Source organism: Megalops cyprinoides, chromosome 1, assembly GCF_013368585.1.
Source record: "Megalops cyprinoides isolate fMegCyp1 chromosome 1, fMegCyp1.pri, whole genome shotgun sequence".
NCBI lineage: Eukaryota > Metazoa > Chordata > Actinopteri > Elopiformes > Megalopidae > Megalops > Megalops cyprinoides.
The window spans coordinates 28,766,384-28,786,981 of NC_050583.1; the positions used below are offsets into that span (position 1 = coordinate 28,766,384).

Below are 20,598 nucleotides of genomic sequence, written 5' to 3' on the forward strand. Positions count from 1 at the left end.
ATGATAGGCTGTTTTAGTTATCCATGTTTTAAACTAAACCTGTTACCTTGTTTGCAATATATATTCAGAAGAATTTTGAGCGCACAATTCCATACGTAAGTAGCAGTTGTGTGTGTTTTTTTATTCCTGGGCTGCTATGTTTTTAATTAGATAGTGAAGGCAGAATTACTAAATAACATACAACTGTTTTATAAAGCATAATACCAAATATTAATTCCGTTTAGGTATTGTTCATATGATGTTAATGGTGGCTACTATTGCATTTATATTGAGGTCTGCCATTTCGTCGCGCTCCCTATTCTCCAAGAAAGCCGCATCTTGTTTGATTTCTTTACTTGATGCTTGCTGCTCCGGCTCCGGCTTCGGGAATGGAGACTTTTCATGGGGCTGGACACCGTGTTCCCGCGTTTGTTTGACCCGCGGACATTAAAGTGTCTGCAAGCTGGGGGGAAGTTAATGAACAGCAACACCGCAACTGCAACCACAATTATACCAGCACCCGTCAAAAGTTGAAGATAATGGCATTCTTCACTGAAGCCGACCGGCGTTTTCAGCAGGGAGCCGGCGTACCACGCGGGTCGGGGGACATGTGAGCTGCCCCCTTTCTACATGTTTCCACCTTGGGATAAAGCATAATGAGGATGTGTGACAGAGGAGTCCAGATGTTAATTACCACGGTGGGGGCTTTCGCCGCCTTCAGTTTGATGACAATCGCAGTGGGAACGGACTACTGGTTGTATTCCAGAGGCGTGTGCAGGACTAAGACCGCTAGCGATAACGAGACTAGTAGGAAGAACGAAGAAGTGATGACCCACTCGGGACTGTGGAGGACCTGCTGTCTGGAAGGTACTTTGTTTATTGTATGGTTTAGTGAACACAGCTCAAATGAATTGTTCGCTTTCCATTTGTTTTCCCATTTTTACACATTATAATTATTTATATTAGATAATAGAGTTCTAATTTTTGGCAGTGTGGCTGAAATTTTATTTTAGTTTTGTAAACCTTTTCCTTTCCGTTCTTTGTATATGAATCAACTCAATAGTATACCTGACCGGTGGTATCCGTTATACCTGTGAACGCAGCACTGACGTTTTTAAGCTAGGCTACTGGTGTAGACAGACGGATACTTGATCATTATGATAACCTGTGGAGTTCTGTTCTATCTAAGTTTGAATAGTTAATCGCGCGGAGTAGAATCACCTCTCGAGTTGAGAACAAGTTAATATATTCTCACATATGGCGTTAATATATTAAGAAAGTCGATATAATAATACGGATTTAATTTTCAAGCACAGAGTTCATATCTTCACGCATGCTGTATTTTCATATGTCCATCTTCCCATGAAATGGCTATATCCTGAGAATTTAAGGCAGCTTAACGTTTATATTCAACTACATGAAGTAAGCCATTATGTAAATGTACCTTGGTAGATATCACAGGTTAAATAAATTGCGGTATTACAACTTAAAATTTCGCTTGGTTGTACGTGCGTATGTATGTATGTATGTATGTATGTATGTATGTGTGTATATATTTGAACATATAATAATATGTTAACACATATATACTAGAATTAGAATGTTTTGTGACGCGGCCAATTGATATGTTCTTTAAACGGTTCGAATATTTCGTAGATTGAAGTTATTTTTTCGTTGCAGTGATGATCACATAATGCCAAGCACAGTAACTGCGTAGAAGGATGTCAATATTCAGTGTACCTAAGAAAAATATGGAAATCTCGCCAATACCCTGACTAGATTTGTGACTAAGGAGGTTCCTTCAATCCTTTTTTTTTACTTCTCTAAGGCATCATCAAATCTTTTAATAGCAAAACAATTTAGTGATGCAGGTTAGCAGTCATGACTCTACATAAAATACATTGAAGTTATTCTATATGTAATTCTTTTATTATACATAATATATATAAAATAAAGCATAGTGTAATATCAATAAATATAAAAATAATCAAAATAAATAATAAAATATTCTCTTAAACCTTGATGAATGACTTTGAACTTGATTTTTTAAGGACTTACATTTTGTGGGCGCTTGTTTGCCCTTCCTAAAGGATATGCTAATGTAGTAATTCCTCAGGGGTGAGACATGCATCAGCGCTTCTGTATTAGGTGTTCGAATCTGTTCTCACAATCATTTAAAAGTTACAAAAGTATTGGTTAGACATATTTTCACATACTTTGAATTGTAATACATATCAGAATCGTGACATGTTAGATGACAACTAAAACAATCAAATCAATACATTCAGTTAACAGTAGATTCTCTTGAAGTTGATACCTGAAAACTGACAAGACACTGTGGTGTAGCTAAAGTGTATATGCTGAGCCTCTCAGAGATTTACTGTTTCCCCTAAAATCAAATCTAAAATGTGCCTTTTGACAACCCTTCCCCTTTGTTTCTCGCTTAACGTGTCTGGTCCCCATCCTCTCACCCTTAATGTGAAGTAAATTCTCTAAAATACAATGTCAGGTTGGCTTTACCACGCGGTCACCGTTTTGACATGTCATTGCTTACTATCACGGGCTACACAATAGTACAAAAGCAGAACTCTAGCAGTCATCCGGTGGTGTTCCTTTTGATTAAAAAAGCCCCCTGTAGCTCCCAGTAGTGACAGTGTCTGTTTGATTACTAGGATGGCTCCTTCTCCCTCTCTGGCCTTCACAGAGTCCACTGAGAGTGTTCTTGGAGAGATGCAGTAGGAGATTTCTGCACAGCAGTTGTTTAATGTAAGGATTGCAGTTATTCAGTTATTCTGTATTAGTAAATCTATGAATAATTTCAGGCACATAATTAAATATAAAAATAAAAGATGACCTGTTTGAGTCTATGGCAGCTCCACAGCTTGATATGGTTTATTTTGTAATCCTGTGTTTATTTTTGTTAGAAGCAAAAAATTCAGCCCCTAACAAATCCACCTTGCGCAGCTGAACATGAGATAATGTGAAATATTGTTCATTTTTTATCTTATACATACATGAAGGCATTCGTTGTGTATGTCTTGTTCATTTAATATAGTACACTGACCAGCAAACATTCTCACTTTATAAATGTACATGATGTGGTATGAAGTACTGGCACTGGTTTTTAGACACTCGTTATTTTGTTGTAATTAGATGTGTGGAGTAAGGGTTTGTTTCCCATTCATGCCTTTATGTTATTCTCCTGATCACGGTCTCTGCAGAGGAAATCAAATTCTTGTGTCTTACATTTAATTTGCAAGACTCCTGAGAGATATGTCACAGGCACACTCATACATATAATTTCTTGGTAAAACTGTAAGCCACAGTACATGTTGCAAATTTACCGAAGTAATTATTTTAAGTAATTAAAAGGGTTCAACCTGAAGATAAGATTGCACAGATTATACACAGCATATGCATTCAATAGTGTATATCAAATGTTCTGTGATATATAAACATAAACTCACACACAAGTACACATAAGCAGCACAGCATGCCATGAATAGTCAATAAGAAATGATTAAAAAAACAAAATTTCATAATACACATAGTGCAGTTTGCTATGCAAAATCTGTGAAATAAATAAGCAGTTGTTTATTGAATAAATCACTTTTACAAAATTTTGTGCTTGCAAATAATGGCCTTGTGTTTAAAGAAATGTTCATTACCATTAGAATAACAAAAAGCAATGTCTGCATAATTACTTGCCACATGATTGGATGGTGTGTAATGTTTTTGTTTTTAGCAGAAAGAAAACCACTTCTACCTATGTATGTTCTGAGCCGTGTTATTGTGACTGGGGGAAATAAGGGATAAAAATATCCCGTGTCCTTGCATTGTGCTTCAGTACTCTGTTCTGTTTCCCAGATTAAGTTTCAATGCACTGAGTCAGTCTTAATCAGATACCAAGTACCGAGCTGTAAATTGTCCAACCTGTGAAAAAGAAATACAAGACGGTCTTTGAAATGAACTGTAATTTATGGTTGATGGTTCATTCTGCTGATTCAGAAATGTTTCATGAACTGACAGACTCGGAAACCCTTAATTTAGTTTAGTTCACTTTAGTTATACACAGATTATTGCTGATTAGGATTTGTGAAGCCTGTCCATAGATTAAAATGGAACTCTTAGCACTAAAGAAATAAATTTTCACACCTGTTTCCCTACTTTGAAAATACTTGTCTCCCACATTACCAAATGTAACATCAGTACACTTTCACACTTTCAAAATGTGACAAAAATTGATCCTTGGGAGGTGCCGTTGTTCATAGATAGCGATGCTACAAGAGGCCGGTGTGTCCGGGGATACAGCGTGCCTTAATGGCATTTGCAGAGGGAGCTACAGGTATGGCCAGGCCGTGAAATTGATGATGTGCGTCTACAGGTGCGATCGTGCTTCAGGTGAGGGATTGGCTGGAGCGCGGGATGAATGATGAACCCGGGGCTGTAAACGGGAGAGAGGCGAAGGGGGGCGGGGGGGGGGGGGGGGGGGGGAGGCAGGCTGGGATGAAGAATAGCACAACTCTTCCCTCTGTGTGCGCTCAACTAGAACCTGTCTCATGTACTCTCATCAGCCCACTCCTAGGCAACCAACAGCCCCGGCTTCGGCTGAGAGGCCTTTGCTGCGATTCGGTGCCTTTCCTCCCTCCGACCTCGTCTGTGAGGGGATGTACTACGAGCAACCAACCGCACAAGAAACGGGCACGGTCAAAACCTCTGCCACGATGGCACGCTCCAAAAAAAGGGGGGGACCGAGTATGGCGTGCTCCTGAAGACCGATGAGCTGCAAGGAAACATTGAGGATCCTCACACAACGGCTCTGAAATTCACAAGATGTCACAGGGTCTTATCACAGTTTAGGCAAATGGAGAGTGTTGCATATTTATGCTTCTTTTTATTTAAATAGGTCTGATGTGGAAGCAAAGTTGCTGTTTTTATTTTGCATCTTAACAACTGGGGACAGGGCTCTGCCACAGCAGCCTGATTTTAACATGCCGTCCTTCCAATAATGGACGCTTCGGGTGACGTGAGCCCAGCTTGTCAAGGGAACGTTTCTCTTCACATTTCTGTTCGCTTGCTCAAAGAACGTTAAGACTAATATCTACTAATTAAGCGGCCTGGCATGAGCGGAGTGGCACTTTTGTGCTGCTTGGCCGCAGATCGGGAAGGGATACGGCTGAGTGGCCCCATCATTAAACACATTGGAACAAATAGGCTTTGATGGACCAACTCTCTCCACCGAGTACAAAGGACTCCGAGCTGCAAATATTAATGTCCCCCTGGGTCAATAGGCCGAACAGAACTAAACCAGTGATCCCTGTCATGAAATATATTTCTTCTGGTTTTTATTTTTTTGTTTTAATTTGTTTTACACATTTGTGTTAGGGCTACACTGATCAGGAAACAAATACAAATGCAGAAAAGCAGGCGTCCGGGTTGCTATTCCTGTCATTTCATTTCACTGAAATTGTTTTGTAGCTTATGAGGAAAGCGTTGGTACATTTATAATGGGAAAAAAATGTTCTGCTATTATTTACAGATTTAGTATTTTTCCATTTCTTTGTAATACACTGTAAATACAGTCTTCAGTTGATGATCACTTGTCAATTGGGGACACTGGTCAGTGTGGTGAGTGGTTGAATGCAGGGGTCAGTGTGGTGAGTGGGTCAATGCAGGGGTCAGTGTGGTGAGTGGGTATATGCAGGGGTCAGTGTGGTGAGTGGGTCAGTGCAGGGGTCAGTGTGGTGAGGGGGTCAATGCAGGGGCCAGTGTGGTGAGTGGGTGAATGCAGGGGCCAGTGTGGTGAGTGGGTATATGCAGGGGTCAGTGTGGTGAGTGGGTGAATGCAGGGGTCAGCGTGGTGAGTGGGTATATGCAGGGGTCAGTGTGGTGAGTGGGTGAATGCAGGCGTCGGCGTGGTGAGTGGGTATATGCAGGGGTCAGCGTGGTGAGTGGGTGAATGCAGGCGTCGGCGTGGTGAGTGGGTGAATGCAGGCGTCGGCGTGGTGAGTGGGTGAATGCAGGGGTCAGCGTGGTGAGTGGGTATATGCAGGGGTCAGTGTGGTGAGTGGGTGAATGCAGGGGTCAGTGTGGGTGCAGGCAGGACTCAGGGGGTACACTGTGATGAGATTCACTGATGGGCAATATTGAGGGAACATCAGAGAAAAAGCACATGCCCAGCAGGAGACTCTAGACCATGCTTTAGTGTCCGTGTACTTCATACCTTAACTACAACATAATTGAATTCAATTGTAAAGGCTAATTGAAAACAATTGCAGTGTTGGATCTTCTCCATAAGATAAGGTATCCTATAAACATAAAGTTTTTAAATATGATTCTGGTATCAGCATGTTTTAAATGTGAACAGGCATTCCATAATTTATAGAAAAGTTGATTTACCTTCTTGTACACAGTTTCATAAGTCGCTTGGGATAAGAGAATCTGCTAAAATGACTAAATGTAAATGTATACTAAGGCCTCTGAAAAGATGTAAGATTACAACGTACAATATGATATCATGTGATGTGGTTTGTACCCCAGCAACACTGTAATGTAATACATTACAATGTAATATAATGAACACTTTTTAGGATATTGCCTATCTTACGCTCAGCGGAGATTTGGGTGGAAGATGCACAGTTAAGCTTCCATCTAATGAGGCACATAGGATCCATAATGCTGTTGAGAAGGAGCTAAAAACTGTGTGTTTTGAGCATAAGTGACACGGTTGCTTGGGGTCATGGACCTAAAGTTGTAAAATGCAGTTGGTACACTCTGATAAGTGTGGTAAATAAGAAATGAATGAGTGAAGGTTGTCCGAAGATACTGACAAGAGAAAATCTTATTTGATGATCTTTTTAGGTGTGGCCTGTGACCTACAGTAACATACTAAAAGTGTTTTACGCCCATCTAGGCCCTATGACCAATAAGTGTTCCAAATTGGAGTGAAATTGGGCGATGGTGCTATGTGTAGCTGAAGAGCAGAAGAGAGAGAAAGGGTGAAGAAAAATGAGTTCCAAAGCCAAAAATAAAGAAGTCACCTGTGCCTCACCCATTGAGATTACTGCAGCCATAGGTACTAAACACACTTGTAGACACACTAGTTCCCTCATTTTTTGAATATTTGTGTATGAATAGTTCAATTTAATTTAGTCATTGTTCATGCACAGTTTGTATACATACAAATGCATACCTGAATACAGTGTACTGTGTCATGATAGTGAGTAATTAGGCCAACAATTACATATGCAAATAATGTAAATTACCATACACAATGACAATAACATTGCTAGCTTATTTTGACTGCACACAACTAAATAAAATCTATGTTGATAAAATATTGACAGAATCTTGTCCTCTAGAAGCAGACAGGCTCCATGATAATTCGGCAGGAGTGAGGCCATGGTGGATCAGCTAAAGGCATGCTCTTGTTTCTTTATCTGCTTATCGAGAGTGTGCCGTCATGCACTGCCATTAGATTTATATTATTCTGTATGTGAGACCTGGCAAGAGAGCACTGATATAGCTCACAGTCTTTGGGGCTGATGATTTCATTTGATTTTGTACACAAATATTGAACAGTAACTCCTATAGCTTGTAAGGTACATACAGCACAACAAACCTCACCACAAAACTATACCAAATGTAATGTGCTATCCATGGATGTGTGGATGAACTACTTTCGATATATAAAGTCATTCTTCCATTTGTGCCACTTATGATATACATTTGCACTACAGAAATGTTGTTGTTAGGTAGTCTGACCGTGAACTACTGCTATTAAAGGATCAATGGGTAGCTACTATATCTTTTATGATGATGGTATTATCACCCCTGAGTTTAAAACATTCTAAATTCTGTTTCAAATAGATAATCAGTTACATACCAAACTACCAAACTGACATTGCTTAGCTATATAATCTGTAATGCTGCCCTTAGCAGTGATAGACTTACCTGCTTATAGTCACAAACTATACCAGCTTTCAAAGAGCTATATTCTAAATTCTATTCAAATACGCTTAGAGTAACTTATGACCGTTGGTGCATACAACCATATTTGTGGTTAATCATAGAATAATGTTCCTTTGGATTGTTAATAGGTTCACTGTGTTCCAAGTATGCCAGTGTGCCTGTGGACATTATGTTTCTGAGTGTAATTATTTTATCTGCCTAAATGAATGAGTCTAACATAGAGTATATGGGTGAGTATATATTATATGTAGAGCATATACCATATTGTATTGGTTACATACATGTTACACAACTTTAAATGATCATAAAAAGCACTGCATTTTACTTGCAGAACCAATTTATTTTTTCCTATCTTCTATAGAAAATGTTTTTACACTGAATATCTGCCATTTATGTAGAAAGTTGTTCTTTTATTGGTCAATTAGGTACTTGAGAATTCACAAATAGAAGGTTATCTGTACAGAAGATGTGGCTGTGATATCATAACTGGCACAATGCATTTGGCAGCTTCTCATTTACATTCATGTGGGAACCCTGCTGGTTCCTCTCTGCTTGGCGCTTGCTACCCTAAAAAAATGCAACTACTCAGATCATCCCTCACATTCATACTGTGTAATCAATCACCATCAAGCATTACAGTGCAGCACTTCACTGACCAAAGCAAGATTAAAGACAGGTATCACATGTGTGAGCGAGGCAATGAGAGAATGGAAGATATTACTGCAACAGCTGATAGAGTGTGCAGTCGTTTTCCCCTCAGAGCGGCGAATTAAAGGCTTTTCAGTGTTTTATGGATGTGGACATTTACCTCCTTTTACCCCTGCACAGCACAGCATTGAGCTTAAACCTTTGGGACACAGAACAAGACAGCGTCAGAAATGATCACCTAAACATAACCTTGAACATTACTTCTCAAACAAAACAGTGGAATAAGCACATCGTTCTTTATGTATGTATATATATATATACATAAGAATGATGTGCTTATGCCTATATACATAAATAAATATAAACTTAGACTTCCTTACATCCCCTCTATGAAGGGAAGAAAAATGTAGTGCATTATTTCAGACAAATTTCAGGTTCACAAAATAATACCTGATACTGTGGAAGTAAACAGAGTATGGAGAGCGCTGTGTTACTGACTGTGTAACAGCAGGTCATTCAGTCCCTGCCCCGTATGGCAGAAATGGTGTCTGTCTGGTGATAAGGGGACTAGATGTGAAATGGTTTTAAGATTGCCGCGGTAACCCTGCCAGGCACCGTGGTGTGCGGAGATGCAGCCCGGCGCTCCTGCTAAATGGCTAAGTGCTCATGGCAGGGTCAGAGAGGGGTGTTCTGGCTGTCACTCAGCAGTGATGTGTAGCTGCCTCCTCAGAAATGGCACATTGCTGACACACACACACACACACACATATGGACAAACACGTACACACACACTCATATGCACATACTTACATACATACCTGTATACATACATGCACACACATGCTGTACGTTCACTCATATGCACACATACGTAGACACACAGACACATACGCACACATATGTACACACACATACACACATACATATGCGCACACATACACACACAAAAGAACACACATGCATACGCACATACAGACACATACACACACATACGCACAAACACGTACACACACGTACACACACATAATTGCACACTCATATGCACATACATACATACCTATGTACATATGCACACACACATGCTGTGCATTCACTCATATGTGCACATACGTAGACACACGGACAAATAAGCACACACATGTGAACATACACACACATGCACACGGATAATCACCATCAAACATCAAAGTCAAGTGATGAAAAAAATACAAGACTAGAACAGGGATAACAATACCAATGGTAAATATAAAAAATTGTAACAAATTGATTCAAGACTTAAATTTAAATCTGTTAAAATCTTCTAACCCCTGCATGTTAGGAGATTTAGCCTTTGTGGTCTTAGAGCAAAGATTGATCCAGCACTAAGTGCTACGCAATGGCATCTGTGATGTTTCAACTTAACAGCTCCTCGATCTCTGAGCTGCTCTGACCAAAGTCCACAGTTAAGGAATTATTATTGTGCATTAGGAATGTGTAGACATTTCCCTCTATTCATCTCATTCTGTCTTTAGAGGTTCATATATTGGGAATAGTTCAATGGGTCAAAGTCTCCTTGCTGTGGGTTGAAAGTAATGACTTCGACCATGTATTTTTCCGAAGGATTGCTTCAGTCTGGCTTCAAAAAGCACCCGCATTAATTTTCTTTAAATTTCATGCTTATCTTATAGAATGTAGGAGCAGTGGGCCACCAGCAGTGCAGCTGGGATTTACAATGTGACTAAACTCCCTGTCCTCTCTGAGGAGCTTGGCCATGTTGTTCAGTTGTGTGGCCACAAAGCTGGCTGAACAGAGAGCCCACACTGCTGCACAGCTGGACCACATTCTGTGGGGGTAACAAACCCACACTTAATTCAATTAAACCCATGCTGGAGAGCAGCGCCTGCAACCGAGGACGGCCTCTCTCTGCGGAGACCAAGCCTGGGCCTTTGGTGAGAGCTGGCAGCTCTCTTCGGGGTGACCTATATCGCATTCTCCCACACAGTTCTGCATAAAAGTGTTTTAATGGAAAGTTAAATGAAGCGTGATGCCTGCTTTAAAGGACATTGATGTGACAACGATCATTCTGTGTGTGTGACCAAATCCCTGGACCTGGAGGGCCTCTCTCTGCTGCTCTGCGTCCAAAAAGACCAGGCTGCTATTAGTGCCTTCCATCAAGCAGATTTCAGTGTCATTAGTGACTAATGTTGAATAACTGCAGTAGCCAGCCATGAACCTCTCCCAGATGCACCACATAGCCCCAAACCTCTGCAATCAGCTTCGCAACTAGTGAGGATGACAGGCGGTGGCGTTAGGAAAATGTGTAAAGGCACAATGGGAAGAGTCACGTTTCACGGGGTTCCATACTGCACGTAAATAAATCAGCTGTTAGACAAAAAGAAGGCCTTTTAAAGGTAAAAGTTATTTGCTGAGGAAGTCTTTCCGGTGGTAGTCATGTTATTATCAGATGATGGAGCACATGCATGTTTCAGTGGGGGGAGAGCAGCTCCACAACCCTGTCCTGACCCTGTTTCTTTTAGGTGCAGGATTGATGGCGTTTGTAGGTGACAGACAATTGTCGGGGGACACTCGGGCACAAGGAATGAGACCTGCTGTCGGGGGCTCAGGCAGAGCTCTTGACATAGCCATTCACTGGACTCTAGATTACCTTTTGCAGTGACGGTGAACATTGTGGGCTGTATGATGGCTGTGGGCTGCTTTAGTTATATCTGCTCCATGCAAAATATTGTTACCTTTTTATTGTGATCCAAAAAACATTTTGGCATGTTGTAGTATGCACATATATACTCTAGTATTTGAAAACTCCTATTTTGTCAAGGTCCTACAGGAAATGGCAGATATGGTTGTGGAAACCGATATTAAATGAAATATATTGTAAAATATTGAGAAATATGTTGTTCAGTCCAAGAATATATTACAAATACATGCAAAGCAGAAATGTATTGCAATATACCAAAATGGCAATAATATATGCATTATACATTGTAAATATAATGATTTGGCTAAAAATATATATATTCTAAAATATATTCTCAATATATTATTCTCAATGTATCATTTTTTTGTTTGGGAAACCATAGATTATCATCAGGTGTGCTGTTGAACAGAATATTAAAAAGTGGATTATGGTTACTGATACTGAACCTGTTTAAATAAATCCCTCCATGCTGAAAAAGAACTCTGATCACTGATCTCACACCCAAATGAGGTACGCAAACTGCTGTTTGAGATGAAGGTCTGCAATATTCAATATGGAATATGGAAACAACTAATAGAATAATACATCACAATCAGTGATTATTGTTTATGTTTAGCCCAAAGGGTGACATTAGCACTATTCTCACCTGGTCACTATTGTAATGATGAAAGCTGGAATGAAACTGAAGTACATTGTAATGTCTCATGCTGTGGCTGTACAGTCTCTCTTTAGATGTTGTCTTCTTAGCAACATTTGCAGAGTGTGTGAATTGAGAGCATTTGTAAAGTATGTGTGTGTTAGAGTTAAACATAGATATTGCTAGACCTGCCCTCTTTAAAAACACTAATATGCAAGCGTGAGGTGGGACATTCAGATTCAGACAATTCAGTGCTGAAGTATGATGTCGTTTAAATCATAGCTGCCTGCTTTTTCCCCACACTGTGTGACAATACAGATTATAGGTTTATGATAATGTACTCTGCAGCTAAAGAGATGAATGCAAAAACTGGCGCTCTGGAATTTTCACCGGTAACATGGATTTAAGTGTGATTCGCTCATACTTGTAGTATTTAGTTAAATTACAAAGAGGGTAACTAATCCCCAGGAACTAGGAAAAAAAACCCTGGAGGATTAATATCTAGATGAAGACTTTGGAGAACAACTGTGTTCTGCAGAGAGCATTAAAACAAAGCTCTGATGAATATTCATGGCACGTGGTGTCAAAGGCGTTAAAGAAATCATTTTTTCGGCTCTGTGGGCCTTAATTTTTGACTGAATCTGCAAAATTACAGGAAAACATTTAAGGTCTTCAAAATCTAATGAGAAACAGCTTGGTTTCCGTGAGCAGTCCTCATTATTACTACCTCTTTCACTTTTAATTTGTATTTTCGAGCACAGCCAGGGTTTTCAGCATGTCAGGAAATTGCAGCGCTGGCAGCACATTTGTGCGAAGAACTTTGACAGTAATCTTTGAAATGCATGTTGCAAAAAATACATAATGCGTGGCTTTCAACGGCACAATAAAGATATTCTTTGAAGCATTACGGACAGCTAACAAAAACACCCATGTGTTAGAGGCAATCAGCTGAGCACTGACCGTTACACAGCATCACTACCCTGAGGATACGGTGTAGTCAGCTCTCTGTCCACTGGTGCAGCCTCACATAACTTCAGACTTTGTGGTACTGCAAATAATGGAACCAATACACAACTGGCAACCTGGTGAGCAGGAAAATAAGCATCCATCACAAGAGGGTGGAATTGTCTCCCCTCCAACAATACAGGTGGCTTCACTAACAAAAAACACTAGTGCAGGCGACCCTATTTGTAGTCATTTGTAGTAAACATCAATTTGTAGAAAACAAGAGAATGAAACAATGTCCTTACTTAAACCGAAAGAGCCACGCAAATGTTTTGTGTTTGCTTCTAGACAGTTGTGTCAAGAAGTGCGTCTGTATTGAAAGCGTGAAATTGATTGAGGTCAAGGGTGTTTTTATCTCTGTGTAACTAATGTAGGGGGCACTGGGTATGGGAAAAATATATGGGCTTCTTTTGCCATGAAGCTTCTCTGATCATATCCATTATATATTGGAATTACTGCAATGGAAGGACTAGAAAACTGAAACTGGCAGATCCCCCTGAGAGGAGGGGTAAATAAGACCCTCTCTACCAATAAAGTGAATTTTACAAGTGGAAGAGGGTAATATTCATACTGGTACCATTTCAATTCTTTATACATTGCTACAGAGTATCTTTGAATGTTTAATCATTATTTTCAACTGTATAATCAAGTTTAATCATTATGTACCATTGAAATTACTTCCTTAATTATGAAAGGACTGGTTTGGTCTGGCGCTCTGTCTGTGGCTTAGTGGTATCTCTTGGGCACCGGGAGAGAGAGTGTGGGTGTGTATCCCGGGTGCCAAGTCAAATACCAGCATCTCTTTCTGAAGTCTGGTCATTTTCTTTTAGGAACGGGAGAAGTACAGGAACCCTGACTGCCTGAGTTTGCCCTCCAAAGGCTCAGTTTGGAGTCGATTATGGTTTGAGCAATTTGTTACACTGTTTCTCTGACTTCCCCTTAAGGATGAAAGGAGAAAATAACTATCTTCTGACTTCACTGGGGAAAACAACAACTTTTGGCTGGTGTGGACCAGTGATGCTGGGTTTCAAAACTCTCAAAGCAAACACCTCTTATAAACCTTTAGCCATGTAACTGTGAAACTAACCGTTATCTCATAAGGTTTGCTCATTTGCTACACAAAAGGTCATATCAGTTTCCCCTCTCTGCATTTCTACTGAGAGTCAGTCATTCACATTTATACAACAGGGGGAAAGAGATTAAGTGAGAGTGCTAAAAAACTGTTTATAAAAAGATTATTTCATTGCCTTTTTTCTTTGCCTTTATTTTTCTCCATTTTTGTCTTACTCCTCGATGGCCCTTGTCCTTCCTCCTCTTGGTTTGAAAAGACAGAGCGGCTGCTGAGGGTGCCTGGTGTCGCGGCGTATCAGTGTATCGGCGCCAGCGGATGCTCGGAAGGACAGCGGGGGGGCGTGGGGGAAAAGGTGGAGAGGCTGCAGGAGGAAGGGCTTGTGCTCGCTGGCACAGAATATCTGATTCATGTGCGTTTAATCCCGCGAGTCTCCTCCAACAAAGCTGTCGTATTTTAAAGACATCTCTGTTGAATTATTCACTCCAGTGGCTTTTGTGCACTGCCTGTTTTCTCCGGCTGAAAGGTCTAATGCCCAGGAGCGCCGTCCTGCCCTTTGCTCACTGGGAGGAACTAAAGCTATAGAAACGGACAAGATGTGGCCGCGGTCCGAAAGGCTGGAATTAATCGAAAACACCTCCTCCTACAAGCCCTCTTCCTCTCTCGCCCGTCGATAGCCGCGTGCACGTCGTGTTCCATTAGCTGTGGTGTGAAATGCAGATACTGAGGGGCTTGATTGTTTTAAACGATTCCCCGGACATGCCATGTCACAGAGGCTGTGACAGGCCCAGGATCCCTAACCTTCTGCCAATTCCAAAACAAAAAAAAAGATAGTACGTACAATAATGTACTGTTCTTACATATCAAAGCCTACAGCCATCATTTTGAATTTACTGTTCTATTTGTACAGTTACATACTTCCTAAACTTTATGCTTAGCAGATACTTGCTAGTAATATTTAATCTGTCAGCTGAAAGGCATGGAAAAGTTCTTTTAAAAGATGAAAAAGAAGATTTTAATTGCATAATAAATTCTTTCATGAAGGGCGCTGTGTTCGTTTTTCTGGGGGGGACTAATGAGATAATGGCATTAGCTTTCCTGTTAAGAGGATAATCGTGTCTCCTCTTAAAAAGAGAGGTTATTTACTGAAAGAGTGTTTACAATGAAAGCAGCAGAGTAGTGGACAGATAAAAGCTAATGAAATATTTCCCTGTTTAATGCAGCAGCCCCTCTTAGTGGAGCTGTTCTGACATCATTGAATTTGCAGATATGACAAAGAGTCCCATTTGGGTCGTTTGAGATATTAAAAACGGCAATATGTCCCCTCCCTTGAAATCTGATTCTAAAAGCAGGGATATGCTGCGATTATGCTTTTAAGAGCTTTTTGGTTTTTAATATATGATATATATTTGAAAGAATGCACTGAAAGGATGATCTTGCTGTGCTAATTTATGTATTATATTCAGAGGGGATTTTTCGAAGGATTTTACCCTCCAAATTGACTGAATGTCTAATCAAGTTGCTATAAAACAATACAAATTCAAGACTGTCCTTTATTTCAGTGCAAGTGAGCCCAAAGAGAGTCATGATGATGGAGGCAATGTCCCATCCCACCCCCAGGGCAGGCTTCAGTCACCGTCACCCGCCACTAAACCCTGCATAGTCTTTTGCAAGCCTGAGTTTTAGGTGCTTTGGGTACAGTCTGGGTTCATTCATGTTTATCAGTTGGCACCCTGTCCAGGGTGTGGTCCCACCCTGTAGCTTGTGCTCATTGCCACCCTCTAAAGGGGCAGTGTGACTCCCGATAATGGATAGCTGGATGGCAGGATGGATGGATTACCTTTGTACAGGAGCGCAGAACATGTGTAGGACATCTGATCAGCTGGAACTCTGCAGGGTTCCAGTTTCCATACAGCACCATCTGACAGACTACTGTTCTTCAGTTTTTTTTTTTATTTTAGTTACCACAAACCAGTGGGTCTCCAGCGCCGTCTGCAGTGAGGGTTGCAGGAGGATCCAGAGCAATAGCACCTTGTGCATGAGGGAACTATAGACAGCTTATTGGGTGACGGCTGTTATTAACAGCCCAGGCTCTCCTGACTGCTGCTGGAGGAGTCAGGGGCCTCTCACACCCTCCCTCGCTCACACACACACACACACACACAACTTTCCTTTAATTGCCTATTAGGTAGATACACTTCTCAGAGATTGCTGGGAAGGCTGCTTGCTGCCATTTTGTGATCGTGGCTGCACGCTTCTGCAGAGCTACTCTAATTAGAGCCCAAATCTTTCTTGTTTGATCTGGAGTTTAAGATATTTCAAGAGGGAGATGTTTTTTTTTCTTTTTAAAGAATAGCCTGTTCTTTTTCATCTTCTGTCTTTGAATTCTTCCCTCACTGAGTTTGATAAGAATTTGAAAGCCAGCGCTAGTTTGGCATTCTTTGTTAGCGTGTGAATTTTATTTATTTATTTCAGTGTTTAAAGGGAGGTAGTACTGTGAAAGAGTGAATGAATTTGTCTAATATTCCCTGTGTCACTTTGGTACTCTTTTGGTCTCTATATTGCGATGGACTGTTCTGGCCCTTATCACCCTTTGGACTATACACAAACACACACACACACATGCACACTGTGTGTTTGTACAGACAAACACACACACACACACACACACACACACACACACACACACACACACACACACACGCACGCACACTCATTCACACACACACACACAAAAAACATATGCGCACACAGCAGCACCCACATGTGTGTGCGCGCACACACACACACACACACACACACATTCAGTGAGTGGCATGTCTCTCATTGATCTGTCCTCCTGCTCCCTCTTTTCCTTGTTAAGGCTGCTCGGCTCATTCCACTGAGTCGTGACCTTGGGACTGGTGGGCTCAGTAATTGCAGCTCCTCTGTCCTCACACAATGCATATCAAAATGCACTGTGGTCCAAGCAGCCTTTGCTTAGCTCCTGTCTAATTTATTGATATTTTTACTGTTTAATTAAAGCGAAATGGAGAAAGTACTTGATCCCTTTTCAGCAACAGTGCACGCAGAGCAGTCATTTTGTTAAAATGGGAAGTATCCACCAAAACAACAATGAATTAGGAAATATTTGCATGGAAGCTGGTGCTTGCCACTTGCATAGTTATATTTAGGGCCACATTCTGAGGCAGAATTTTCCTTGGCCAGACCGCAATGAACAGCCAGCAGGGTGGAGTATTAGCTTGGACATTCAGATTGTAAGCAGACAGTTGTGTGTTTAATTCCTGTGAGGGGCACTACAGTTACACCCTTGAGCGAGGTACTAACCTGATTTGCTCCAGGAAAACATAATGCCTTTTACAAGGTGACTATGTGGAAATGGGACTTGTGTAAGCTGCTCTGGATAAGAGTGTCTGCCGAGGAAATGAATCAGGCAATGTAACGGGAGTCCTTACCAAATTTTTGTGTAACTAACTCTCTATTTCTCAACTATACATTTCTTTCTTACGCTTTTGTGAGAAAGTGTATATAATGTATAATCTCCCCTATATGAGCCTAGAAAGCTTACTGAAGCTCATTACTGCCTAATGAGATTTTTATAAGACAATAGCATGATTCACAGAGGCTCAATTCAGTGAAAACAGGATACACTGAAATCCAAGTCATACCTGTATCAGATATTCATTATATCTACTTAAAGAAAAGCTGTAAAGAAATATAATAGTCAATACACTAAATCACTGATTCTCAATCCTGCTCCTGGGGCCCCCCTGCTCTACATGTTTTCCATCTTTCCCTGCTCTACCTACCTGACTGAACTCATCAGTGGCACTTTTGATTAGCTGAGCACACCTGATTTAGTCAAGAGCATGTTAGTCATTTCAATCAGGTGTGTTTGGAGCAAATATAGATAGAAGATATGCAGGACAGGGGGGCTCCAGGAGTAGGATTGAGAAACACTGCACTAAATCAATAGATGTGAAAAAACAACACCTAATGTCCTCCTCTTTTTGCAGGGAAGCTAGTTTCGGGGAGAACATTAGCATGTCCATTAAATGTTGATAAAGAGTCAACCCAACAGACCGACACAATCCAGCACCAATGCTCTTGCAGTCAGCTGCTCCACCTTACCTTTGACCCAGTGTCACATCACCTTTATCATTCTCAACCTCCACCCGTGCACAGTACCTCATGGCTGAGTAATGTTCCCTGTGTGAGTGTGTGTGATGCGCAGTGGGGCTGGGGCATTCTGTCTGGGGTGTAGCGAGTAAAGTACCCTGTTTTTCATGTCACATTCAAGCCACTACAGAGTGAACTGCAATTCTACAGGTCCATCCCGACCACTTCCACTCCTGTTGTGCATCGATGACTCTGAATGCAAGTGAATCTCTTGAACCGGCTCAAGCGAATTGCTATCAGTCTGCGAAATGTCTTTCCCACAGAAGGGCTGTGTTTAAACTTTTGCTGCTGCCTTTGCAACATGCTGAGCCGAATGCTTTGAAGGAGGCAGCGTGTGTTGCTTAGTTTTAATGACCGGCAGCCCGAGCTCTCTTCAGTGCTGTCCTGAGACTTCACCTCACTGTCTGAGGGGAAAGGGTAGACAGCCGAACAACTCATCCAGAGCTCGCCATCCTCATCCCAGCAACTCCAGGATGAGCAACTTGAAGAGATTATTATTTTCCTCCACGAGTCTTTCTCCCCTCAATCAGCCAAAGCTATCGCAGAGAAAGCTGATTAGCGGCAGACAGCAGTCTGTGCAGCTTGGGAGCATTTAATGAACATTTAGACGTTGAGTTTGAGAGATTAGGTCATGGGAATGCCCCATATAGTAGCATATTTCTCTCCCCATGTAATAAGCTGAAGCTGCCATTTGAGGGGAAAAAAGTGAGTATGTATGTTTCTTTAATGCATATGTTAAATGTTTCATGTACATCAGTAAAGAACAGCCATTTTTACCATTTGACTTTCAACAAACAAAGAATTTGACCCTGTAGCATATTGGAGGGGAATGTTAAACAACAGGAAGTATTGCTGAAGGACAAAAATTCTAGGCTAAGATAGAAACTAAAAGTTAAGGAGAAAATAAAAGTATGGAATTAAATGCTAAATTAGAATGTTTGGTATTCATATTCAAACCGGAGGATTTCACAGCCTTATCTGGACAAACATTTTAGGTTACAAAATGTTTTCTGCAACTATCTATTGTTCTCCATTTTAGACAACATGTATGTTTTCTACACATTTACAGTGCATTTATTTTTTGAATGGTTCACATGATCGGAGCATAAACTGGTCTATCACCAGCATCTTATAGGTTTATAGCTGTATTGTGACTAAGGAACAAGCAATGGAGTGTCCGTTAGGGTTAGGGCTAGTTAATGTTTGTTCAAACTGTGCAATGAGAGTATAGTAAAATATTATATATACAGCGCAGAGTAACACTGAGTGAATGATGTTTGTTGATATGCTGGATTGGTCTTTCTTTTGTGCATCTACTGTCAGATTTGCTATTGTTGTAATGTCCATGAGCCTTAGTTAAGCCACATTAAGGGAAATCTTTTTTTTCTTCAGCACAGCTCCATGTCTGGATCAGCAGTTTGATCCAGAGCATGATTGCTACACCTACAGTATGACTGGTATTTCTGGGTGACAATGTTGTTCAGTATGACAGAGGGTGCTGTACTTGAATCATCCTCTTGGCAACACCATGCTGTCCTGACAGACAGACACATTTCATAAACTTCATGCAGAGTTCTTTAATTCCTGTACTGTAATGTACTGTGTATTCCCCTCATTACCCCAGTGTCAATAGGTTGAAAATTACAGGAGATATACGTCTTTAAAATGACAATTGATGTATTTTAGAAGCCTGAGCCAGGGCCAGTAATGCAGACTTGATTGGCTGTCAAAACTGGAAAAGCTTTGATGATGAAACTGTCAGCAGGGAATGAAATAGCATGTGCAGCACATGTACTGTGTGACATATTAAGCCTGAGGGCAGGAGTGTTTTTCTTTAATTTGTCATTATCTCGTGACTATGCTGCAGAACAAGTCCTTTTTTACTTCAGAAACACACTCAATTACAGAAACAGACTGCCTAGATACTATGGATACTGACCACTATCCTATTCCACTTGCCTACACCCATTCATGCATGGGTGCACCCATACACACACACACGCACACACGCATACTCACAGGTCCACACGCTCGCAGAGGGTATACGCTTATACTGTGCACATGCAAGCCAGACGCAGCTCTGCCTCTCGAATGAACCGGCCCACACACGGTTGATTATGAATGCAGTGCCTCGTTTCTGCTGGCACCTGGCAGAGCTGCACTCCCTGAAACACCGAGCCCCCACTGACTCTCAGCACCCAGCAGGAGGCTAACAGCAGCTGTGTGTGCCTGTGTTCTTTCATCGCCACAGGAACATTCAGAGGAGTCTGCAAGAAAATCGACCACTTTCCGGAGGACGCTGACTACGAACAAGACGCAGCGGAGTACCTACTGCGTGAGTGTGTCAACCCTCTCCCACAAACGCACAAGCACGTATGAAATCACATACAAGCTCACACACTCACATACACACCA

General features: G+C 41.2%; 1 protein-coding gene across 1 annotated transcript in view; it reads left to right on the forward strand.

Moving 5' to 3' along the window:
- The first annotated feature begins 635 nt into the window (after positions 1-635).
- LOC118784895 (voltage-dependent calcium channel gamma-3 subunit) overlaps positions 636-20,598 on the forward strand; it is a 29,137-nt gene continuing 9,174 nt past the window's right edge. The window contains exons 1-2 of the mRNA XM_036539370.1: positions 636-846; positions 20,435-20,518. Coding sequence (XP_036395263.1) covers positions 636-846; positions 20,435-20,518 — 295 coding nt within the window. The remainder of the gene's footprint in view (positions 847-20,434; positions 20,519-20,598) is intronic.